The sequence below is a fragment of the Pelobates fuscus genome, chromosome 3, assembly GCF_036172605.1.
Source record: "Pelobates fuscus isolate aPelFus1 chromosome 3, aPelFus1.pri, whole genome shotgun sequence".
NCBI classification, from domain to species: Eukaryota; Metazoa; Chordata; class Amphibia; order Anura; family Pelobatidae; genus Pelobates; species Pelobates fuscus.
The window spans coordinates 46,721,417-46,749,077 of NC_086319.1; the positions used below are offsets into that span (position 1 = coordinate 46,721,417).

The 27,661-nt window shown below is 35.3% G+C and overlaps 1 protein-coding gene across 1 annotated transcript in view; it reads right to left on the bottom strand.

Annotated features, from left to right (window-relative positions):
* Positions 1-27,661, bottom strand: part of TRHDE (thyrotropin releasing hormone degrading enzyme) — a 768,585-nt gene that overhangs the window by 113,957 nt on the left and 626,967 nt on the right. Inside the window, exon 11 of the mRNA XM_063446120.1 lies at positions 12,542-12,630. Within this exon, the coding sequence (XP_063302190.1) occupies positions 12,542-12,630 (89 nt within the window). The remainder of the gene's footprint in view (positions 1-12,541; positions 12,631-27,661) is intronic.

Consider the following 27,661-nt stretch of genomic DNA (forward strand, 5'->3'; position numbering starts at 1 on the left):
TTAATGCAAGTGCTTAATAGTAAGAGTGAATATAACTGTTAATGGTAGAAAAAAAAATCACCTCTAACTGATGAAATATATAAGGATTTACTAATTTCCCACCTACATTAGATACATCCTGCTGCACATTGAGGGTATGGAAATAAAGGAAGATCCCTGGGAACTCAAGTAATTCCATGAGTTCTTCTCACTGCACAGAAACTGGCGGTAGGAACAGGTAAAGTAGAGATTATCCCTCCATTACTTTACCACCCTCACCCAGATAGGCAATAGAAGGGCAATGCCACCAGGCCCTCAGTTATTAGTGAATAATATTTCTAAGGGTTCCACGATGATATGACATAACAGGCTAGACAAAGTGTGTGTGTGTGTGTGTATGTGAGTGGGTGTGTGTGTGTGTGTATGTGTGTGTGTGTGTATGTGAGTGGGTGTGTGTGTGTATGTGTGTGTGTATGTGTGTGTGTGTGTGTGTGTGTGTGTGTGTGTGTGTATATTTTTAATTTAAATTGTTCCAAAATTAATTGACCCTCTTAAATATAATGTGTTACTTTTATCCAACTTACAATTGTCAGAGGGTAAGGCTGCATTCTGTACCTGGATGTCGGATTAGATTAAGGCAATCCATAAATTGCTATAAATACTATGCAGTATTTCAGATGTGCCACATTTCATTATAAAGTTGCTGCTCTTAGCTCCAATCACAAGAATTTTTTAATGTCACAAGTCTGCTGAAGCACATTTTGGCTTCGTGTCAGAGAAGTTTAAACATAATTTATCTCAATGTCATGTTGCCTATCTCACTGCTGCATTTCTTAAGACATAAATATATGAATATTTAACTCTGCCTTGTCATTTAACCATGTACGAACAGATAAACCCCAGTGGTTTTTTTATGGTTTTAATCAATTATATAACTAAAAAAAAAAACAGCTGATAGGCTGATGGGATGAAAAAGGTAATTTTTCAATTCACAAGGATCATTTACAAGTTCTCGTCATCCCATAGCAACACATGTAACGACAACTTTTTTTTTTTAATCAACATTTATGCATAGTTTTTACTACATTAAACCTAATTTAACTCGACTAATTCCAGAGTTTCAACAAATCTCTGGAACTTTAGTCATTCAGTCTGCGTACTGCATAGAGGCTATAAATGAATGTTACCTTTCTTCTCTTGATCCTAATAGAACTCATGTATATGATCTGGGTTGGTAAAGGAATAATATTTTATCTCACCACCCACAGTATTGCAGAAGTCAAGCAAGTGTCATCATTATTTATAAAAAATAAAAATAAATACAATACAGTAATAATAGTGTATATGTATATAATTTAACATAAAGCAAGCTCTGCTGACAGCAGTGCTTATTTTTATACAATATACTTTGTTTGAATACTAGCACTTTGATAAAACCTAAGGGAGATATATGTAAGTTCTTTTTAATATATGTATTAGATTTATTTTCATTATTTTATTTTTTTAAATAAAGTGTTGCAGACACTTTATGTGGGGAATAAATAATCCTGGATTGGAGTGATTTTGAGTTGCTGTTAGAAGCATCTGTATAGAGGAGATTTAACTCACCTAAGCACTATTATTCTGAGTACAATTTAGTGCTCCAGAAATTGTGAGTATAACACATATTTATTTAGAAAAACCATCCAAAACTATTGGTGTTTTATGTCTACCTTTTGTGGGTCTCCGAATAAGCTGCAGCTCATTGCATTTCTAAAGGAAATACTGCACATAAAACTTAATACTGAGCTAGTCAAATAGCTCTTTTTTACGTGAGTGTGACTTCTTACACTTGATACCAGATTTAAACTATATTTACTTTTGGTTTTTGAGGTTGATACAGAATTCATACTTTCAACCAACATGATCACAAAACGTGTTACTTTGGAAAAATTTAAATGTTTGTGATTTTGCATTTCCTACTCTTTGTGACAAAATTATAAGGTTTAATTTGTCTTTGATTTTGCTTCTAAACCACACAATAGTGCTGTTTAAAAAAAAAAAAAATAGGTTAACTGTTTATATATATTTTGATGTGAAAATAATCCTTGAGAGTACTTCTACAACAGTGAATGATAAACTTAAAGGACACTATAGCCACCCAGACCATTTCATCTCATTGATGTGGTCGGGGTGCAATGGCCCTGTCACCCTTAGTCCTGCAATATAAATCTCTGCAGTTTTAGAGAAACATTGTAGGACTAAGACTGCCTCTGCTGGCTATCAATCAGACAGCCACGAGAGGCACTTCCTGCTTGATCAGTGGGTTTTGGCCATCTAACTAAAGCTAGACGTCCTCACGCTCTGCATGAGGACATTCATATTCAGTAAAATCCCCATAGGAAAGCATTGCAGCAATGATGTCCTATGGGAAGGGCAAAAAGTTCTTGCACATTAGCCATAATTCCGCTTACGTCAGAGGAGGCGGAGAGCTGACCCAGCGCCAAGGGAGAGCAGCACTGGAATTGCCTAAGTGCAACAAGGGTTTTCTAAGCATTGCAATGTCGGGGGAGGGGAGGGCTGAGAGGGACGGGGATGCCAGAGGGAACTATAATGTAAGGAATACAGCTTTGTATTTCTTACACTATAGAATATAGACTTCGGCTTTGTAATTAGTAGATTTGAAAACATTGCAACCACTTACTTTGAGAAGTATGCCACAAAATAAAGTCTTCTATTATTTTAAACCTAGCGGTTACAGACAGGCCGCGAATTATGTGTTTTGTAGAGGGTTTAAATAGTGTAGAATACATTTTATATATTAATATTTTTTATATAAATATATTTTTATATATTTTAATATTTTGGAAAAATACCTTTAAAAGTTTATATAAAAATATTAAATAATTTGAAACGTGTATCCAAAAATGTTAAATTAAGGCCCTGTTCAGGCATTGCACTGAGTGCATACAATAAGCTGCATAAACAGACTTTCTGATGTGGTTTGAAAATCAGCTTACATTATTTTCCAATACAAATATACCTTGTAAGTGTTCCTAGCAAGCTACCCTCATTGCCAATATGTATGGAAATCCATTAATGGATTTATTTAACCAATCATTGTCAACAGGAGTAGTGGAAAGAAGAATCCAGAAGATTGGAATGTTGTACTATCTTGTACTAATTCAGAAGAAAGGTAGTAGGGAGGAGTCAGGCAACAATAGGTCAGTAAGACTTACTTCCGTAGTGGGGAAAGTAATGGAAACCATGCTGAAGAATAGGATTGTTGAACATCTAAAATCACATAGATTTCAAGATCAGAGACAACATGGGTTTACTTCAGAGAGATCATGCCAAACTAATCTACTGATTTTTTTGATTGGGTAACTAAAATAATAGATCAGGGTGGTGCAGTAGACATTGCTTACCTAGATTTCAGTAAAGCTTTTGACACTGTTGCTCATAGAAGGCTTATCAATAAACTGCAATCTTTAAGTTTGGATTCCAATATTGTTGAATGGGTAAGGCAGTGGCCGAGTGACAGGTAACACAGGGTTGTAGTCAATGGAGTAAATTCAAAGCAAGGTCTAGTTACCAGTGGGGTACCTCAGGGATCTGTACTTGGACCCATTCTCTAATATTTTTATAAGTGATATTGCAGAAGGTCTTGATGGTAAGGTATGTATTTTTGCTGATAATACTCAGATTTGCAAGAGGGTTGATGTTCCAGGAGCGATATGGCAAATGGCAAATGATTAAGTAAACTAGAAAAATTGTCAGAGCTGTGGCAACTGACATTTAATGTGGATAAGTGCAAGATTATGCATCTTGGACATAAAAAACAAGAATATTTGATACAGTGCTAACCTCAACATCTGAGGAAAGGGATTTAGGGGCGATTATTTCAGATGACTTAAAGGTAGACAGACAATGTAATTGAGCAGCAGGAAATGCTTGCAGAATGCTTGGTTGTATAGGGAGAGGTATTAGCAGTAGAAAAAGGGAAGTGCTCATGCCATTGTACTGAACACTGGTGAGACCTCACTTGGAGTATTGTACACAGTACTGGAGACAAAAAACTATCACAATTAGAGGTCATAGTCTTAAATTAGAGGGGCAAGGGTTTAAAAATAATATCAGGAAGTATTACTTTGCAGAGAGGGTAGTGGACACATAGAATAGCATTCCAGCTGAAGTGGTAGAGGTTAACAAAGTAAGGAAGTTTAATCATGCGTGGGATGGGCATAAGGCTATCATAGACTTAAGATAAGGCCAGGGACTAATGAAAGTATTTAGAAAATTGGGCAGACTAGACGGGCCAAATTGCTCTTATCTGCCGTCACATTCTTTGTTTCTTTGTCTCTATGTGTCTAATTTATGTAGCAAGTGGACAAGCTCTTTTTTGCTTTAGAAAATAGTAATTCTGAGTTTTTGGATTTGCAACATAATTACAGTGAAATAGGAATTAAACATGAACAGTGCAAACATGTATGCTACTTTTAACAAAATTCTTGCTGTATTTATTATATTGTAGTGTTATTAACGAGCACAGTGTGAGTTATGCTCTATTACATTTCTCATTGTACAATGTAATATTTTTGTAATTCAAGCCTTATATGAACAAAAGTTGGTTTGAAAGATGCACAGTTCTTTCATATTTTAATGAATACAAATTATGAATAGACTTCAGACTTCAAAATGAACACTATAAAATGATAACCAAAATAAGAATATGACAGCCTTCGGAAAAAAAAACATATTTAATTAACTGTACTGAAAGAAATGAATGACAACTTTTTAAGAAATAATTTGTCACATATACAAAGTAAAATCTCCCTCACATACATTCAAGTATGAACAACAAATGGAGGGAGCACATCAGTACTGTTTATGGGTCAATTAAACTACCCCACAGTTGTGGAGATGATAAATTATTAGTTATACTTCCCTACTTATGTGATCTTGTCCTTGCATGTGTGTGATCTCACTGGGCTAACTTCATACTTTGTGGGTGTTTGACATTGGCTATCAAGCTAGTTATTTTCACTTATAGCTACTGAGTAACCTCTATTTCTAATGGCTGTGTATGGATTCTGGGTTAACATTACTGCATTTCACATCTCAGTTGCATTTGACTCAAGAGAAGACCCAGTTTTAGGTCCACAGCATGTCATGTCATGATTTTACATATTCATGCTCTGTAACTATGCTAGAGAACTTGTCATCTACAGTCCTGTGGTTCATACACTTCATCGCCATGAGACCCTAGTTATATGACCCAATATATGTGCTAAATAAAGTAATTGTAGTTAAAAGAGTTGCCATTATGTGCAAAAACTAAATTTAGCATTTCTAACAAATGGTAACTGTAGAATTAATGGGCTTGTGTTGTAACCTAGCATAGAAATATGCAGTTATGGTATTTAAAGGACAACAAGACCCCAGAATATTTTTTGCTATTACTCCCGACCCAAGTAATATCAAAGGATGTAAATAATCTCTTTCTCCATATTTTAAAAATAGCCAAACTGTGTAATGCCAGAACTTGGAAACCCCAAGAACTTCCTTCCTTCCAGCAAGTGGTAGAAGGAATTAATGATAGCAGGGCATGGAACATAATGTCTTTCTACCTTACAACAACCAGATGTTCTACAGCAGTCCACAGTCTACTGGGACTTATGGCAGTTATATGTAGCAACCCAAACGGGCACATAGGGATTGCTTCCACACGGTTCTGTACCGGGCTGGGGCATTATTGATAGATGATAATTAACTACACAGGGTGTAGCTTTCTTAGGGAAGGACAGGACCAAATTTATACATTCAGTCTCTGGTCATTTAAGTATATGATCAAGGGAGGAGCGTGTTTGTGCTTGGTATACTGGATGCTTTATTTAATTTGTTTTGTGCGATTTTGTGCGATTTTCAGTATGTATGTAAAATAAGACTTGATATTTTTTCATGGCATTATTGCATGCCCACATATGTTCTTGACAGAATTGTGTATCTTTATTACTTTCTATATGCATATCCCACTAGTCTTTGAATAAACTAAAAGTTATAAAAAAGTACCAATTGGCTAGATTATTTAAGCAGAGTAAGAGTTTACCCTGCTAACCAAATGGAAATTTTCCTATAGGCTTTAATAAAGGACTTGTTATTCAGTAAGCAGAGTAAACCCTTACCCAGCTAAGTGAATTAAAGGGACACTATAGTCACCTGAACAACTTCAGCTTAATGAGGTTGTTCAGGGGGGGGGGGGGGGGGGGGGGAACTATAGCTCCCTGCAGCCTTTATCATGTAAACACTGTATTTTCTGAGAAGAAAAACGTGTTTACATTGAAAGCTAGGAACACCTCCAGTTGCAGTCACTCACAGTGAACCAAAGGGACTTCGGATTTGATGGAGGCATAATATGCCTCCATCCACTCAGATCTGCTGGCACGAGCATCCTGTGATTCAGTATCTCCTCCCACTGCATGCAGACACTGAACTTTCCTCATAGAGATTCATTGATTCAATTCATCTCTATGAGGAGATGCTGATTGGCTAGGGCTGTGTTTGAATCAAGCTGGCTCTGCCCCTGATCTGCCTCTTTGTCAGTCTCAGCCAATCCTATGGGGAAGCATTGTGATTGGATCAGGCTACAACTTCTGATAATGTCAGCAGACTGGATTTTTTTAGGCAAACAGCAGAGTTACAGCTTCTGGCTTGAATACTATATTTATGGAGACATGAGGGGCCCAGGGGGGATAGATGGTGGTGTTAACACTATAGGGTCAGGAATACATGTAGTTGCACTGGTGACTATAGTGTCCCTTTAAGCACAGAGAAGCAGGAGTACACTTTTGCTCTGCAGCATTTGGTTAATCAGATACTTTAAAATTAGGATATTCTTAATTGTCAAATTATAAATAAAGTAATATAAGCTTCCAAAAGAGTTTACAAAGTTTCTCTCATCACTCCACACATATTGTGCTATTATTTATCTTTATTATTAACTTTATAGACAGGAGCATGTGTGAAAATAGCAATCAGAGAAAAAAAAGTTGTATGCAATTACTGACAGTAAAGTTTACATGTAATGATCCTAAATACTAATAATTATGGTTTTATATCAGTCTTACTTTTTATTAAACAGTTGCATCTATCCTCATTTTTTCTTGCTGAATATGGCATAAACAGCCTCCTACATAGTTGTGCTATGGAAACTATGTTCCTGTGTAGAATAGCTGTGATTGAAAGAAAAAAAAAAAGTCTACTAAAATAAATAAAAACACATCTAGCTAAGGCAGTTTTACCTTTTCTGCTTCCTCTTATGTGTTTATTGAAAGGTCAAAGCCAGATAGCTTTGGGTGCAACTAGAGAAGTGCCACCTGGAACCCTCTTCCTAAGTTATTTATATTTAAGTTAGTTTTTTATTTGATTAACTCATCCAGTGTTGTAACCTATCATAGAAATATGCAGTTATCCACTGCACAGGAGTAGAATGTACACAAATACAATTAACATGTTGTTTAGAGTCTATAGGACCTGCACAAGACCAAAGCAAACCCATAACAGGTCCCCACTAAAACTAGGGTGATGTAAAATTAATAAGGTAATTCGGAATAAACTAGAAATGCCCCTATTTTATTAAACATTACCAAAACTGTGGAGTGGAGGGCACTAATACATAATTGAGTTCAGGTTCCCCTAGTCCTATATGCACAAAGGTTGAGGCTTATTATTCAATCATAGATATGATTTTTGCATTCCGATTTCAAAAACATTGATTTGTTTGTGAAATATTTTTGGGAAAACACAGCATGTGCACTTTTATAGATGGCCAACAGAGTGTGTAATAAATGCCTCAGTTGGGTTTTAAATCAACAAAAACAGATACACAGTTGGTAATGTTGCCACTGCAATAAAAATAAACAACTATCAACGTGAAAGCTGGAAAAATACAAAGACGTATGCAAAACATAAAAGCTACAAATAACTAAAATTGCCATTTATACATGGACAAGGTCTATCTTGTTACTGTGAATAAAACAAAAATAAAATAAAGAACATTGGATCAATATATTCAAGTGCTGGCAGGACTCCAAATAGTGCATCAATCCATTTATGGCACTTAGAATCCACTGTATTGAGATGTTAATTATAGTGAGTGTTCTTCTATTCAGTCAAACAAGAAAGCATCCAACTTTCAAGTATTAGCATGATAATGCTGTTAAAATGTTCTACTCTGTAATGTTTCCACCAGATATGTCTGTGTGGATAATTAATATCTTCAAAACAATGGAGTAAGAGTAGTGAATGACTGATACCGTACAAGAACACTGTGTCTATGTAAAGACAATATTTATTGGATGTATGGTAGCACAAATAATGTAATTGAAGACAAATAATGTTTTAATTATTAGAGCAAAATGTAAGGTATGTTTGGGTAATATCTGATAAAGGTCTTAATTTAACACTTCTGGATACTTTTTTTTAGTTTGATGTATATTTACTTATTGATGGATAGTTTAAATATGGTTTTGATACTTTAACATAATAATCATAATAATATGATATGGAATCATTTGAAATGCTTATCCCAAAAAATTAAATCGAGCCTTAAATCTGCTTATCTAATGCAGATATTTATATAGATAGACAGCGGACTCCGGCTAATAGTACAAGATGTGAAAAAATGAAGTGATTAAATATATAGAAACTTTAAGAAAGGGCATAAAATGTGCAGGACTGGCATATCAATAGATCCTATATCTCAATGCAGTGGCCTAAATGCCATATCTGTCTGTTTAACCCCTTAAGGACCAAACTTCTGGAATAAAAGGGAATCATGACATGTCACACATGTCATGTGTCCTTAAGGGGTTAACCCTGTGACTGAAAACATTGTCATTTTGCAAGAACAGCACCGGTTTCATTGCAGGGTTAACATGCCTCTAGTGGATGTTAGGAAGACAACTGCTTGATGCACTACCACATCCATAGCCAAGTTAAACCCGGTTATAGCTCAAATTACACTCATTGATAGTATTTGATTGCTGCAGCACAACATTTTTCTGCGCAGTAGCGTCCCAAATCTTTCCTATGGGGATACTTTGGATTGTCTAAGATCATCTAGACTGATGATATCAGCCAGGTAGGTGGAGCACCAGCTTGAAGATCACCGTGCTGCTGGATGTAAGGTAAGTAAAACTTGCCTAGGGGCGTGGACACCTACCAAAGTAGGGGAACATTATATCATTAGGAATACATGCTTCAATTTCTAATGCTATATTATTATTTTATCTGTTAAGACACTGCCCACCAGATCAGATGTCATCACTCACATCTCATCTGATGGTGTTGTGTTATTGACTCATTACTGAATTTCAGATAGGAAATCATCATGGATTTATTTATTTATTCAGCTCCCAAATACAAATATCATTGTGGTGTGTCTTTGCTATGTACCAGTATCATCTAGTTCTGTTTAAGAAAAAAAAAAAAAAGTACAATTTTAAGTCCCTTCTTAAGGGTCCCTGGTAATCATGCTGATGTTCTTCTTCAGCACTCAGAGAATCACAGAGGTTGAGTCCTGAAGCCCGTGTTGGCAACACATTTGTGATCTATGTGAATATGAATATGTATATAAACATTTATGTAAATTAGCAGAAAAACTCGTACATAATTATAATTCTATGTTAAGTGGGTTCAATAAGTATGACTTTATCCTACCATCCAATGCAGATCACTTTATTATCTAATGCCCTGGAAACGGTTTCAACAATAATGTAAATGAATACAGGAATAGCTCACTTTCAAGCTAATAAACAGTATAAAAAGACATTATGAGGAGAAAGATTTAGAATTTGTAAGAATAATTTAGAATAGGTTTTAAATGACATTAATTGATTATGAAACAATATGCAATCATATTTTTGCACTAATAGTAAAAAAAAAGTTAAACGTTAAAAAAGTACTGTATGTGAGTTAATTCTGCATAGTTTAAATTAGTATATGTGAGTGGGATAGTGTAAGCATCAAAACAACTTTAGCCTATTGAAACATTTTCAGTGTGTAGATCATGCATTTGCAGTGTTACTTTTGATGCCGGTCTAGCCACATAGTCTCTCGTAGTAACTTGCATACCCTCCACACACACAAAAAAAAACCTTTCATTTTCATAGCACAGTGTGTTTACTTTAGAGGTTCTGATCCCCTGTTCTGTTAATTTAACTTCAAATACACACAAAAAGCTACTGTAAGCTCTAGCAAGCAATTGTCAGAAGAGGATGTATGGAATACGAAATTAAATACACGGAAGCTAAGTAAATAAGTATAATTTTAAAGAAGACTAGAACTGCATACATAAACAGGGTTATTCACTAAAGTGAGAATTGTCAAAAATGTAAATGAATCCAAAGTACATTTTAAGTTTAAGAGCAAAGTAGTTAAATAGCAATCATTTTCCAAGTCAGCTGTGCTCCCAGTTCAGTTAATGTGGTCTAGAATTTATTCAAAATTCCCTTTGAATTCCTGACAGTTCTCAGTTTAGTAATTAATCCTGTATGTTATTTAACTTCTCAATGGTAGAAAATTGAGAAGTAACACTGCAGACACCTAAACAGTGTAATTATGCTAAAGTTTTGATGCTCAGAGTGTCCTTTCAGAGGAGAAATCTCACATACATTTTTGGGAAGAGTAAATCTTGAGTTCATAATGGATTAATTGTAGGGGACAAATAGATTAAACTGAACAGTAATTCAGCAACATCTGGGGGGACTGAGTTTGAGGGCCCCTGGATTAAACTGAACAGTAATTTTGATAATATTTCACGTTTTATATTGCTGATAAAAATGCCATTATACTATTCAGAAATCTTCCTGGAATGTACAAATCATCCCGGGTGCTGTGAAATGTCACAATAAGTGACATCAATTTCTCCAAAAGATGTATTTAAACATAGGCTTGTCAGCTATGTGAGATAGTTGTGAACTAAAAGGTACACAGTAGCTGCTTTAGAACAGAGACCAATGCTTTGCTAGTTGTGAGACTAGACAGATTTAACTTTTTAACATTGTTGGAGACTTCCCTAAGTGATTTTTTTATTTTTTATTTTTTTTTGTCGTGCATGGGATTACAGGTATTAACTCATCCTCAAGTGGATTTAATGTAATCCCGTGTTGTCTACAGAGCTTGTGGCTTCTGTTATAATATGTCATCAAAAAACATGAAACAAAAAAAAACCGCAAGATGTCTTATCATTAATCTCCTACTATGACTTCAAAGTTCATAATGACCTTTAGTGAATGAAAACCCAATAATGCTTTATCAACATCTTGCCATTCATCATCATACATTCTGAAAGTCTTATGGATTTTTGTTTTTATTTATTTATTTTCTTTGGTGGTGACTTGATGAAGACTCGTAGATCTTTTTATTTAGGATAATGCAACAATGACATATACAAGTTGGGAGTTTTACTTAATTATACATTTCTGGATTATTTTTTTTTAAATATAAATTACTTGTTTTTTCACTTTTAGGTATTGCTCTATAAAAAAAATATATCTTGATAACCTAGTATATAACAAGAGAGACTCTCTTAATGATGCTAATAAAATATATTAAAAAGTGTGAGATCACCTAGACCCCACTTTTTATCTGGGGATGGTCTCAGCTCTCCATTCATATTTTGTGTGGAAGGTTGAAGGGAAGGTGTAACTAGGTATAGGTTAAATTAATATCTACTACCCTTACAGCCACCCCACTGGCAGGGCAATTTATTACTGGTGCAGCACCTCAGCTTGATAGTATAATTGTCATTATTTGCCTATTGGAACCCTATACCTGGTCTCACTAAAAGCACCATTCACACCAAGCAAAACCCTTTTACACCTGCAAAATTCCAACTATATCTGTTATATATGAAATACCATTGAGACTTTATGGTTTTCAATGTAACGTTTTTTTTTTTTCTCTAGTCAGTCAGGGTAGTCAGAAGTCTTTTTGGGGTTTTGCAGATAAATTATGGCAGCTAGTAAGTTTGCAGAAAAGTATAAAACAAACAAAAAAATAAATAAATACATAAATAAATAATAAAGGGCAAACAGAACAGTACACCTTTCAAGTAAACTTTGCATTTTATATAAGGTCCTACTTGTGTATGAAGTGAGTACAATTATTCCCTATGTAATAAGAATCTTGTTTTAGTATCCATTTTTTGTATGGAAAACATTTAAAATATGATATACTTATATGAGAGCAACACTTAAAAATATGAAACAGATCTGTGTGTTTGGTATGTACCGTATATGTTTGATGGATATATATGAGATATGATATAATAAAATGAATATTGAGCTTGGAATTATAATCTAGAATGAATACCTTGATATGGCTCATGTTTATTATGAATTACAGTATTATGTTTTCCAAAGAGATTTAAACACTACAACATATTTTCGCAGTGTGTTTTCTAAGCAAGTGAAATATTAGCAAAATGACAATAAAATTTTATGTTAACATTTCCTGTAAACTATTTTCCATTATTCCTCATTGTTTTATTACTTTAGTATATTGGCCAGTCTCTTCTCACCTGATTTGTTAGACACCCATATAATTGTCTGTGGAGAGATGTGACTTGTATTTCCAACTGCAATTGTTAATGGAATCTGCCAAAGGTAACTGGAAAACAAAGAACATTGAATAAAAAAACACTCGAATGGAAGTGATTATTTTCAGCGAACATGAAACCAAGAAAAAAAAAAAAATCAAATCTTATTTTCTCACAAAATGTACAGTAGCCACTCATGATGTGAAAATGAACCTCTAATAACTTAGAGAACAAATGTGAAAATAATCTCTAAAGAAATCAGAATGATATAAAGATGTCATGCTGCAGCTCAAACTTCCCATAAAATTTTCTGAAATAATCTAACAGCAGAGATATAGCATGTTTGGTCTATCAAGGCACACAGCTGAAATTAATTTAAGAAAAAGGAAATTAAACATTAGTGAAATGCCCGAGGCACAACATGATGAAAGTACAAGACACTAAAAGAATTAGAACTTACAAATGGCACAAAAGCAACAGAATGTTTCGAAGCTTTATTGTGATTGATACGTAACCGCACACCAAATATCTGTGATATCTGGTTTTCAAAAGATAGTTTCAATATTTAATCTAATGGTCTACAGGGAAAAGCAAGTAATAAACCGTATAGCTTACCATGTCATTTCAAAACATGTAGTAGCTATTAGAATTTGAAGAAGTAGAGATTGAAAAGAAAATAGATGCACTGTGGCCATGGTTAAAATAAAAATAAATAAAAAAACATATATATATATATTGACAGGCAGATCTTCATTTAGATCTGATCTTTTGGCATGTTTGCCCTGCCAATCACAATTTTTAAACCTAGGACATCCATCTTCTAAAATCAGTACTGATATTAACATAGGGAATCCCTTAAGTATACTTTGCATTAGAGGTATGGTTAGGTATGGTTAGAGGTAAGACTTGTGCAGCTATACTGTTAGAATTAGTGTAAGCATAGGGCTAGGGATGGTATAGCATTGAGGGTGGTTGTTATAGGGTTAGCATGAACTAAATATAAATGTATTTTGAGTTATTTTTCTATAGTTGCACTAGATGTGTTCAAATTATTATAAGAAAAATATGAAAATAATGATTCTTATTCACAATCTTTTCCGTATTTTTTACATTTTGTGCACACTTAATGTTGTGTTAGGTATACATATAGAAGAATAACGAAAGCAATTTCTGTCCTTTAAAAAACAATATATAATATGTATGGGGGCACTTAAAGAGAACCTTTAATTTAGCAGAACAAACACAAAGTAAAAATTATAGGTTTTGTTTTGGTTCAGAATTTGGACAACAGTCTCCATCCTTAAGAGGTTAAAAAAAAATAACCTTATCATATTCTACAGCATGCTACATTGCTCTAAGGAATGGTTTATACTGGATATACAGGAGTTAAGCACAGTCTTGAGGACATAAGGTCAGCAATAGCTGCTGATAATGAGAATGAATTCATAGATATAATTGGCTCCATAAGGAAGACTTGAGGGAGAAGGAATGCGTATGTATTTCTTGTATTAAAGAAAATAATATACCCAACAGATTTTTGAAGACCAAACTGTAAGTTTTGCTTGAGAAACAGTGCGAATCTCCCAAAAGCAGGAGTAAGAAAATAAAAAAAGGGTTAGTTTAATGAACTTTGACACAAGGATAGTTCTGAATAGAGGAACTATTAAGACACAGGAGACCCACACAGAAACAGATCGTGCAATGTGGCATGGAGCAAGATAGGTCAATGCTGACAGGAGGTAGATGAACCTTCCAAACTGATACACAGATGAGACAAACATAAAATGTTGGTCTCTAGGTCATGTTTCTTCATTGTACTTATTCACTAAAACATTAATGTTTATACTATACAATAATTTCAGTTGGTTATTTTTTATTGTATTAGAAGCATGAAACAAAAACTTAAATAAAGGCAATTTTGAAACATCTTTCTAAAAAAACAAAACCTATACATATACATTATAATTTATATATACATATATATATAAATCACAAACAAGTCATCCAATTAAAAGTAAGTGTAACCTATGAATGGATGTATGTGATGTGACTTTCTAGTATATGGTAGAATAAATCTCATTATTATTATACTTATTTAGTATTTTTCACTGCCATTTCAGTACGAATTTAGACTGCTTTATCAACAGATAAAGAATATATATCTTGTAGAATAATGTATTAATAATAAAATCTATTCAACTGCATATTTATCAAATTGACTATCAATGTATCAGTCCCCATATACTAAGGCATTATCTAGCTACATATAGTTTGTTTGTTTTTTTACCTTTTTTTTTATTTGACATTAACAGTGAATTCATTCATGTAACACAACCAAACATACAGCTTTGCACACTGGATCTTGTCTCTTTATGATTGCAGAATCTTGAGGGAACGTGCACCAAGATAGATTACTGTAAAGTGAAACATATGATCTAGCTATTCGACAGAGAATACCTTGTGCCAATAGAATAAATAGTGCAAAGAAGTGGTGTTAAAATGTAAAGTATAAAGCCTAAAATAAAGTAGATAGAATTGCACATAGTAATTCTTACTAAGGATAAATTCATAATGGGTGAAAGAATAAGACAATCACAAAAAAACTACAAACTAGAGGATGGGCGACTGTCCTGCTCATGAAATTATGAGATACATGCTGACACGGACAGCTTAGTGCAGGGGTCCTCAAACTGTGGCCCTCCAGATGTTGCTGAACTACAACTCCCATGATTCTTTGAATTACATAGATAGCCAGATAATCATGGGAGTTGTAGTTCAGCAACATCTGGAGGTCCACAGTTTGAGGATCCCTGGCTTAGTGTCTGAAATCATTATCAGGTAGTGAATGTCATCACCAAGCATGCCATCTTTCTCATAAAGCAATCACTTGTTGGGAAATGCTAACAAGCACATATCACTAATCATGCAGTGTGTGCTTTTTCGCTAGTATACTTACTTCCTCCTAATTATTATAAGTGAGCAGGGAGGCTTGGATTAAAGTGTATAGCCTCTTAGTCTCCCTTATCATACAAACAAACTAATATTTTGGTCACAGTATAAATTACTTCAAAAGAAGTCTAATTCTAGTGTTACCAATTTACAGTTTTTTTTAAGTTTTTTTTTTTGCAAATGGTTTGTATAAAGAAAATATGTTTTTTGTGGGAGTGTGTTTGTGAAGGAATACCACATCACTTTCAGCTCCTTTCATTTGATTGGATTCTGTCACAGTAGTGTACCCCAACACGCAAGATTTAGTCCAACAAGAGACAAGATAAAGAAGATACGTCTTACCGGGCCTTAGAATGGCCGGACTACAACGTAGTACAGAGAAGGGAAACGAGCTGAGGTCAAGGGAACAGAGAGACAGCTAAAACAAGAACTAGCCAAGGTCTGGTACACAGGAGTCAGGAAGTCAGCAAACAAGACAAAGCAGGGATAAAGAGAAAAACGGAGTCAGGTATAAAGCCAAGGTCAAGCACGAAAAAAACACCACTGAACGATACAAACACTAAAGGGAACTGAGGCAGAAACCACAATAGGGCAGGGAGCTAAGGGAAAGGTGAGTATAAATACCCAAGTGTTCAATTTGATTGGCCACTGTCATATCCACGCCCCTAAAATGTTAGTGTATGGGGAATGTGGAATGACATGGGCCAATGGGAGACCGTTTCACATTTCGGCTCCCACTGTCCCTCTAAGAGCGCGCCCAAGACGCGTGGCGCGCTCTTAGAGCCAGGCGAGTCACGTGACTGCGTCTCGCGGTCAGTGCTTGCCTTTCTGATAACTCCGTCGGACGAAACCGCGCGTGGCTCGTGCAGATGCAGGACTGCGCGCGGCAGGAACAGAGGACCTTGCCCACCCCCCGGAGAGGGTAAGTACCACTACAGACTCGTGCTTACGTTTACATTTATTCCATCTATTTTGTTCGGTTCCGAAACCGAGACCACCCCAGAGACCAATTAGGACGTGGAACATTATGTATCTTGTACGAAAACCGCAAAGGTAATAACTAATAGAATTCTCCACTGGGTGGCCGCCATTTCATGCATGCGAACGCACGTGGTTGGGACAATGGATGGTGGTCATTTTGTCTCCTGAACGCTGGCAGCGGGACTTGGTCATCGAGTGCCTTAAACTAATTTTAGCCAGGCACTCCTGTGAACACCGGTCATCATGGATCTACGGCCGTTTCACTTTCAGTTCACCTATACGATTGGCTTTCGGGAGTTACAGACTACCGAACATGGGGAGCATTCTACACGAACCAGCTTCCATCTACCTTGTGTGGTTTTAGTACAAAACCCCATGAACAGAGACTGGCTATTGCCACAATTTCCCTGGAACAATTTTGGGCTTCAACCTCATGGCAGACCGGTCAGAACTTCCCCGCGATGGTGATCCAAAACTACCAAAGGGATCTGGGTGATTTTTGGATATATTGTTTGACCAGATCCAGGCTAGCCAGGAATGTGACTTGTGTGGGGTTTCCATGTATTTTGGGGGTACTTTTGGGGTGGTTAGGAAATGCTATTTTCTGTCCTGATAGATAATTTAATTAGTGATGTGTATTCCAAAATGTTATCTCTCAGGCACAGACGATCATTTTAGGGATTTCCTTGCATTTTCTGTCTGAGAAACCCTGTGTTGGGGCTTTTGCATTAAAAAAAAACATTTGTGGCTTCCAATAAACCTGTCTTCTCCCAGCATTAAGCCTTGGCTCCTTTGTGGGGGGTTATGGAGCAGCTGTGATATTCTTACCATTGGGATTTTTCGGGTTGTGTATTGGGAAAAAGACATCCGTGGCAGTGATATTCTGGCAGAGCGGCACAGTGTTGTTCAGTAAAAAGAAAAAGGTAAAAAAAAAAGAAAAAAAAAAAGAATGTTTGATTTGTCTATTTATATCATATTAGCAATCACTCAAACTTTGCGTGGTAGATAGCCTGCTTCATTCATCCTAGTGTAAGACTGGTAGTTATGATTAGTGCAGTGTCCTTCTGCTAGAAACTGCCATTTTACAAAGAACATAGAATATTCAATGTACACAGTTTGTTTTGTTGTGTTTGTTGAATTTGTTTATTTTATTTTATTGTCTGTGTGTTCAGTGCAATGTTTGCGGTGCAAGTATGCAAGTATCGTGCAGTGACTGTGTGCTATGTGCAATGTAATGTGCAGTGTAAATTTTCTTAGAGTCAAACACAATAATGTTGCTGTTGTAAATCCACCTAGTACCAACCCAGTTTGTAACACAAGCATCTATATTTGCTGAACAAAATTGTGTTAATTTACACAATACACAATTGTACATATGTTGTAATAAGAAAAACAAACCCACCATCATCAATATTTCAATATAATTCCAAGAAGAAATTGAGGAAGGCACAGGAAGGGGTTGTGTTCCCTAATCCACCATTAGCAGTAATGCCATGGCTTCTGAGAGTCTGAAAAACTCTTCTTTGACCATGAGGCATGCTTACATATGGTTTCCCGGAGCAAGGGATCGGTTAAACTTTTTGCCTTTGCCTGTGTTGCCCTCTCATTCTTGTAGCCTCTCCAAAAAGTAAAGCAAAGAAGAGTCAGTGTCATCAGAACAAATATTTACTGAAAGGGTAGAGCAGAGTACCCAAGTAGTGTTTTAAACAAAAATGAGAAAACGGCTAAGAATTAAAATTATATACTTGAAAACTGAACATTTTTTTGCTTGAGTGACTTAGAAGCACACACATGGTAGTTTATTACTGCAGCAGAATAAATTAGGTTCACTAAATTCCTAGCAAAACTGCAACTTTGTGTTTGTATATGTTAATAAAACTATCTGCATTATGGCTGCATTAATCACATCAAAAGCCCCATTGGTAGATATCTTGATGTATCTGTTTTTAAAAAGAAATATACACTATTGTTATAAATGTCAGGTTCAATGGCCCTGATTGAACCTGAAATTGTATTAATCCGAGCTACTCTCTATATATATAATTTGAAAACGTTCATCTTGAAACGGAAATGCACTCATTTTGGTAGAAAACAAATGTTTGGCAAATAAAAAGAAAAAAATATAATTTTAACATATCTTACTTGCACTATCTGTGGACTGGGCACTTTTAGACTACTTGGTTTATGGATTATCCTTCAGGATAGTCTTTCTTGTTGCGCCTTTCCTCAGGGTTCTGTGATCAGGGTAGCACACAACCATGACTTGGATTTTGTGAATAGTATATCATTTTTCTATTTGTACTTTATTTGTAGATAGGATTTATAGTCTTGATAATTGTATCATGTTCTAAGAACCAAAAACAATTATATCTGTCTTAAACAAGCTACAATACGAGTTATATTCGAATTCTACAAAAGATTCCTAATTTTCTCTATTCTCTCTCTCTTTATGGTGGATGTATCTGTTGCAGTGTTTATTAGCTTCAAAACATCTGTGTTCCCTATTAAAATGAAGTGATCAAAGTCAGCGTATCACCAAGTCATTTGATATTTTATCATTGAGTTATTTGTTACTTGTTTTCTCTTCTTTTTCTGACATTTATTTTATATCAGAAATACAACCCAGTACCTACAAGAAATCAAGATTTCTCCCATTTACCTCTTGGATTGGCAGATAGATGTGTGCAACATAGAAAAAGGTTTAGGAGAGTATGAACTTTTAAAAAAAAAAGAGCAGATAATAAGCTGTCATGTTCTTTGGTGGCATAAGACAAAGAATATATGCCAAGTGACAGCTGTAAAAAGTGAAATGGGACTCTATGATCGTATTGGATAACAGAACATTTTTTTATATACACCACAGATTTGGACTTCCAACATGCATGTATAAAGACTAATATTTTAAAGTAAATATATTTCCTGAACTGTTCTTAACAGCCTAAAAGTATCCTGAACTAATTTTTACAACATAGACAACTATGATGTAGACAACTTAGCAGTTATTTGCATATTTGCCATTGTACAGAGTAGAGATGTTATCTTTAAATTGAATTACAATTCCAATTTTCAAATTCTCATTGATGGCTCAAACATGCTGCACAGTACTCATGTGAGAAATTGACAATGGTCAGCTCATTCCTGTATCTAAAGAAGAAGGAATCTCGTTGATGCAATTAAACACTAAGTATACCCATAGGAATCTCCAATTTATTTGAAATTATGTATTCCTTTTATCAAATTATGTTTATTAAATGTGAATTTATGAATACTACGTTTAAGGAGTAGAACATAATACCTTGAAAAAAATGTTTGTTGGCATGGACAGTTTAAAGATAATTTAAGAGATCTAAGAGAATAGTTTTTGTCTTGCTCAATAAAAAAAAAAAATTATCGTATCTTTAATTTATAATCTGGACCACTATAAATACCTTTAGTCTAATAATTCTGATTCGTGTTGTTTCGACCCAACCGTTTCTGAATATGCCGTTATTAAATCAGATATTGATTACCAATATTGAAAATTCTGCCCGTTACTAAATTACTAAACGTTCCGTTAATTGTTGCTCAATCGTTTTGTTATTTTCATCCAGTCTTGCTCTCTTACTATGCACTATTATATATTATTGTAAAAACAATACATTTCTTTGTGGTAAGCATTATTTATCATTGAAGAAAAAAAGCTATTACTGTAAAAATACTACAATTTATACACGAGGAAAGTACGTGCAATGGTGCAAAAAAATAAAATAAAATATATTTCTCTGGTAGACATAATAACTATTAATAATAAATAGTCCAGCCCTGCTTGGGATGTTAACAACCAGGAGGGTATTCTGCCCTGTCACAATCAGAAAATTTCAATCAAAGACCTTTAGTGTCTATAAAAAATCCCATATATATCGTTTGAGCAAATCAAACAATATGATTGAAGCAGTTGATTATGGCAATCTGCCTGAATTGACAAAGTGACAGACTGGCAAATACTGTGTTACTATTGCCAAATGTTGTTACATGGTATAATGTCATCATAGAAAACTTACATAACACGGAATGATTATTAAACAACGGAATAATTAATGGGACAATCCACTAATGTGTTTGCAATCTTGCAATCATGCAAAATAAACAGGCTGTACTCTCAAAGCAAAGTGTTTATTTCAATGCATTTCCTTAATTGTATACTCAATGGATTTAAAAGAGATTGTTTTAGAGATGGGAACGTTTCCTAGACATAGCATCAGGTATAATGTTTTTCCTAAATTAGTACAAACTATTAATGACTTTTAAATTAGCATCTTTTTGTCTTCATCTATTTATTTGTATACTTTCCTAACACATGAAAAAAACATCTGTAAACACTATGCCCTAATTATTTTGCTATTACCGAAAAATAACTATCATTATGCACTTTTCTGCGTAGTTTGCTGGGCCATTAACATTTACCTTGCACTCACGTGGCATAGATTAAGATTTTCACAAGATATGAAGAAACGATTGTAATGTGTCAGCATAAAAAGTTGAGTTTACTAATGCTAAAAGAAGAAAGATATGGGAATCATTTATCATAATTAACCTGGGAAAAACAAAATCTAATTAGCTCATTAAAACACTCACATAACGTATTTTAGTGCATCGTGATAAAGGCATGTGTACTCAAGCCTTATACCGCGATGATTCAATGCCTTCCACATAAAGGTTAAAACATACAAATCTGATGTTACAATAGTAAAAAAAAAAGGTTTGTGAGTCTCTTAGGATTATCACATTGTCTCAAAGTATGTGTTGAAATCTGTTTCTTAATAGTAAAAATATACATAACATATATTATGTAGAACAAATAATGGGGAGCCATGTATTATGGGAAAATAATGCCATAAAGAAGTCCCTGGACTGTTTGACATTCTGGCTTGTGGTTTATTGTAATGTCTTCTGAATCTCAGAATGGCATTATTTCTCCAAAATATGCGGTTCAACTTCATGTATTCTCTTCATTTATCCATCTGCATTCTGAAACAAAATCAAACAAATCCTGCTCATTTGGATGAAGCACGTACAATCGTTTTTGAGATCAAATATCCCAATATTTATACGTTTCTTTAAAAGGATACCCCTGGCCCCTAAAGCACATTAGCTTGCTGAAAAGCCTTATGTGTGAAGAGTGTGTCTTTTTTTTAATTTTATTTTGGAGAAAAATGCAGATTTCAATAGATATTGACACTTTTATAAACTATACTGGTTTCACTTCCCTGACTTTTTAAGCACAAAACAGGTCTTGTTACTTCCTGGTTTGCTTATCTTATTTGCCCTGAACTTGAGAGGCAGCAATTGCACAGAGCACCTGCATTGCAAAGGCTTCTCATTGAGCTGCATTGGGAAGTCTGTGATTGAACAGTCACATAAAGTCTGGGCGGGGTTAGGAGAGGAGGGCTTGCAAAGGCAGCAGACAAGAAAAATGCAGTTTTTGAAAGCTGTTTTTAGAGATAATCAATTAATGAACTCCAATGAAAAAATGTTTAATTAAATGTACTCAAGTTTTAATTTGGGGTATATCTGCTAAATTGTGATTTGTATTTATTTTGTATTTGGGTAGTGGAGTGTACCTTTAAACAAAAAGGTAATCTGAATATTTTGACTACAAAACAATTTTCTTGAACAAAAAAAGTTTCCTTTAACCCCTTCAGGACCGGCCTGTTTTTGCGATGTTTGTACGTTAAGGACCAGAGCAGTTTTAACACTTTTGTGGTGTTTGTGTTTAGCTGTAATTTTCCGCTCTCTCATTTACGGTTCCCATACAAGTTATATACTGTTTTTTTCACGACAAGAAGGGCTTTCTTTACATACCAGTATATATATTATGTCATATATTGTATTTAAAAAAAATAATAAAATATGGTGAAAAATAAAAAAAAAACATGTTTTTGGACTTTTACTTGAAAAATCTTTTACTTATCTACAAAAGCTAATGAAAAAAACTGCTAAATAGATTCAAAATTTTGTCCCGAGTTTAAAAACACCCAGTGTTTACATGCTTTATTGCTTTTTTTTGCAAGTTATAGGCCTATAAATACAAGTAGGAAATTGCTGTTTCAATATATATATATTTTAAATGTATCAATAGTGACATTGTTACACCGTTATCTGTCATAAATCCCCGAAACACACCTAACATGTACATATTTTTTAAAGTAGACAACCCAGGGTATTCAAAATGGGGTATGTCCAGTCTTTTTTAGTAGCCACCTAGTCACAAACACTGGCCAAAGTTAGCATTTATATTTGTTTGTGTGTTAAAAATGCAAAAAACGCTAACTTTGGCCGGTGTTTGTGACTAAGTGGCTACTAAAAAAAGCTGAACATACCCCATTTGCAATACCTTGGGTTGTCTTCTTTTGCAAATGGTATGCCATCATGGGGCTAATTCTCATTCCTTGGCTACCATACGCTCTCAAAGGCAACCTAACCAATCTGACAAATTTCAATAAAAAAAAAAAAAGTAAAATCAAGCCTTATATTTGACCCTGTAACTTTCACAAACACTATAAAACCTCTACATGTGGGGTACTGTTATACTCAGGAGACTTCGCTGAACACAAATATTAGTGTATCAGAACAGTAAAATATATCACAGCAATAATATCCTCAGTGAAAGAGCTGTTTGTGTGTGAAAAATGCAAAAAACTTCACTTTCACTGACAATATCATCGCTGTGATATGTTTTACTGTTTTGAAACACTAATATTTGTGTTCAGCGAAGTCTCCCGAGTAAAACAGTACCCCCATGTACAGGATTTAGGGTGTCATAGAAAGTTACAGGGTTAAACACAGTGCTAGCAAATTAAATTATCTGGACTTTTGGCCTGGGTTGGCAGGCAGGTCCCTCAAATTGCAATCATTAAAATTACTTAATTAGGTAAAAATATTACATAAATATGCACGTAGAATTTTAATATATATACATATTTATATATTTGACGTCTACGTGTATATTTATGAAATTATTTATGTAATTATGTATGTGGACATATGTATATTTCGTATTATTTTTATTTATTTATTTATACATAGATATATATATCATTACATTCTAAGTGTATTTTGATATAAATATATATATATCAATATCAAAATACTGTTAGAATAAAACTGAATATATATATATATATAATTTTTTTGTAATTATTAAAAATTATTTTTATTTTTTGTTATTTATTTTTATTAACATATTATTTGTATTTTATAATAATATATATATACCATATATATAGTTATTATATATATTGTATATATCCGTGTGTAATTTAAATATAAGTGTATTTTTATAATTATATACGTATATATAAATATAAAAATACACTTAGTGTGACATTATATATATATATGATATATATACATATATTATATATAGGTATATATAGATATAATACATGTATATATAGCATATATATATACACATATTATTATTTTTTTTACACTGATTGTTTTTTTTTTTACACTTTATTTTTGATTTTACAGATGCAGGGAGACTGCCTGTCAGCACAGACAGTCCCCCTGCAGGCAGATACACAGACCCCTATTGCGGTCATGTGATCGAGTGATCACATGGCCGTGGGGTCCTGATCTGCCGAGGGGGGACTGCCCGGGCAGACAGGCAACCCCCCTGGACCGGGAGGAGAGCTGATCGCCGCCGTGGGACCGACGGCGATCAGGTAAGTAGCCCAAAACCGTTATGACGGTTCAGGACCGTCAGCGGTCCAAACGCACGTTTTACCGCTGACGGTCCTGAACCGTCAGCGGTCCTTAAGGGGTTAATGACAGTATTTGTATTTATTTAGTATTTGGGGAGTGGAGTGTCCCTTTGAACAAAGAGATAATCTGAATATTGTGACTACAAAAAATTTATTGGGGGGGCGGGGCCGGCTGCCGAGCCGAGTGGCCGCAGGAGAGACCAGCTTCTGCACAACACGATCCAATATACCCATTAATCTGCTTTCTCGGGAGAAAAAAATACTCACCATCTGCGGCCCTCGATACACAAGGACTACCGGAGCCGAGGAGAGGCTTGCCGCGAGGGTTTTAGTCCCTCGGAGGAGAGGCCCCTGCTACACCAGGTGGGCGCCTGCCTGGCGGTGAGTGGAGTGGACAGCCACTGCTCCACTATCCTGCCCAACGGAGCCCGACAAGCGCACGGAACCCGGCGGACCCAGTTCGCCTAGCCACATAGCTACGCTTGGAGGCTCTGCCCGATCACCAAGCAGGCCCAGGGCCCAACCTAAGATGGCGGCTGCCGAGACAGCAGGAACCAGACTACAGAGTCCACTGCAGTATACGTGCACCATCTGGCCTGGCACACGCGACAAAAAGCACCAAGCAACCCATACCTTGCAGAGGCACCCAGGACCGGAGACACACCGGGAGCAAGGCGCTGGTAATCCGGCTTGTACTGGAGCAGACCTGCATCCCAGCAAAAAAACAAGCGACAATCACCCCGACACACAACGCAATGCCCCGACGAACAGAGCCAGCAAAGGACGCCAAAACGGACGGGGCTCCCGGCGGGCCCTTAAACCCAAACGACTGAACTTGCTACAGACAGGGCACCGACGAGACAACCACCCGACACACTCCAGCTCACAATATAGGCAAGCAAAGAGAACCCTCCGGGCCCCACACCCAGCCCAGCGCTCGAAACCAACACCATTGAAGGGTCTCGGGCGGCACCCTCCATGCCTCCTCCACTTACCACGCACAGACTCTACCGCTCCACCAGATATGCAGCTGGACTCATCTCTGGTGCGACCACTGGACTCTAAAACACCCCAACAGGATATCGTCTGATCCTGGCACAGTGCGACTGACCCCCACAACTATAACTCGCAAGGACTACACCGCTTTGTTATATTTACTTTAGTCTCAACACATTTTGTTTCGCAAAGTTTTTCATAAATTGAGTTGCTCACACTTGGAAAATGCCCTAAGCGCATCCTAAAAGTTAGCCTAGATCTCCCTGGGGGTCCCCACAACTGCAGAAACCCCAAACATAGTATAACATGTGTGTCCCACGGTGCCAACTAGCCTGATATTCAACAAATGTAGTTATGCAATACCTGTTCATTTTTGTTCTTCATACATTGAAAGCCTACTTTAACATATTTGAACAGGCATATATGTCTCTTGACAAGCTTGTTGCTCCAACGTGACCCACTACATTAGACATATTAATTCAGCTTGTACCACATCTAATATTGCATGTTTACTTTAATACATCTCTCTACTGCAAAACACAGCTCACGCACTCTCTCAGTGTTTTCAAGTGCTGGCTAAACCCAGCCTGTATCCATCTATTTCTATATTACAAAAAAGTGGCAGTCTTTCTTTGGAGTCTACTCCAACGATTGTAGATACATTTATTTTGTTGTACCCTGCAATGACTCTTTGTTCTGTATGTAATGAATCAAATGCCACAATAAAAGAAAGATTGCCAAAAAAAATGTATTGAACAAAAATGTTTCCTTTAAGACAGTATCAGTTCCACACAAATGACTAACATTTAATTAGAGTTGACCACTGATTGAATTAAAATCTAACCTCTATAATCTTCAAGAAAAACAATTGTTTAAGATTAAACAGTTCATTAATGTAAAGGAATTAGTTTTATTAATAGTTGGCACAATTTGTAATTGTTATATTCACTAATTATTTTTTAATGACAAGGTAGTGTAAGTGATGGATTTACATCCCATGAGAAACATGGCTACATCTGTTCAAGTACCTACATGACTTTTAAAAAATAGATAGAATTTGAGCAGTTCTGGGCACAACCACAGGTAAAAAAAATCTTCAATGTAGTTTCACAATGAAATTTACAAATTGTGTTGTAGGTCTTTAATGTGTCTTAAATCCTGGATAGTATGCATATAGGTGGCATGCCTGTTTTCTTGACAAATTATACAAATTATTATCTTGATTTGCACTCTTAAGACACACATCATTTAAACATATACTATACTATAACTTTCATCCCTACTTTGCCATTCTCACTATGGGCTAAATTTTGTCAGGATGATTTTGTGTTCTTTTGAACAAAATAAGCACATTATTGTGTTTCAATAACAGTGGGGACAATCTACCATATGATAGAACACTTAGGGAATAAAGTGGAAATTATTTAACTGAGTTCACAAGACAACTGTTCGTTACCTTAAAGCTAGCTGGTTCATTTATTTTATTAATCTAAAATGAATCCACTCGGTTCCGGTCGCTGTATATATCTGCCAAGGAAATCTTGATGGCAAGTTAGCAGTTATATACATTAGTAAGCATTTAGGGTTTTTGACAAACGCAAAAAGATAAATATTTTCTTTGAAATATATCAGCATTCATTGTATACTAAGTCATTAGTATAGATTATGCACCATACAAATCAACAATAGGTTTAATTCTTAAGTGATAGAATGTACTTATTAATGAATTAATTGATCACGATGTATATAATTAGTGTATAACTAATAAACCAGATTTCTAACATGCAACTTGGCTTGTTTATACCCAACTTTACTCTTGGCTTCTAGATGCCCATTTTTTTGTTGCCATTTTTTCTTGCACTTTCACTTATCATTTTTACACTCCTTTTCTTTTTCTTTAAATACAGACTTTTTTTTTCTTCTCTATCTTTTTTTTTCTTCTATCTACCTTCTCCATGTCCATTCACTTTGCAATGTCATCTTTTGGCTTATCCTAATTTGAAGTAAAATCTCACACCAGAGATCTTATGTCACTTACACTACCGTACTCACAGTTATAGGCATGAATATGATATAAATACAATATATATAAGGCTCACATAATAGCTCAGTGAAATAAAGCATGTTCACTGTCTACTCTTTACAATTTTGGCTGAAGGGATCTTACAGGATACACTCAGTAAGGAGGTGTCACCTTTAAATAGACATACTACCCTGTTTTGTGGGTAATTTTTTTCACGCTCACTAAAAATGTGAGTTCAAAATTGTTTCGTAAATCTGCAAATTAGTTAAAGGATAAATTGCGCAAAAAATGTGCTTTCTGTATGTTTTATTTTCATATATCAAAACTCAGACAAAATCCAACAAAGAGAGCATAAGAGAGAGAGCATAGAAATATTCCAGATCTACTCACCATAGTGGGTTGCACCTC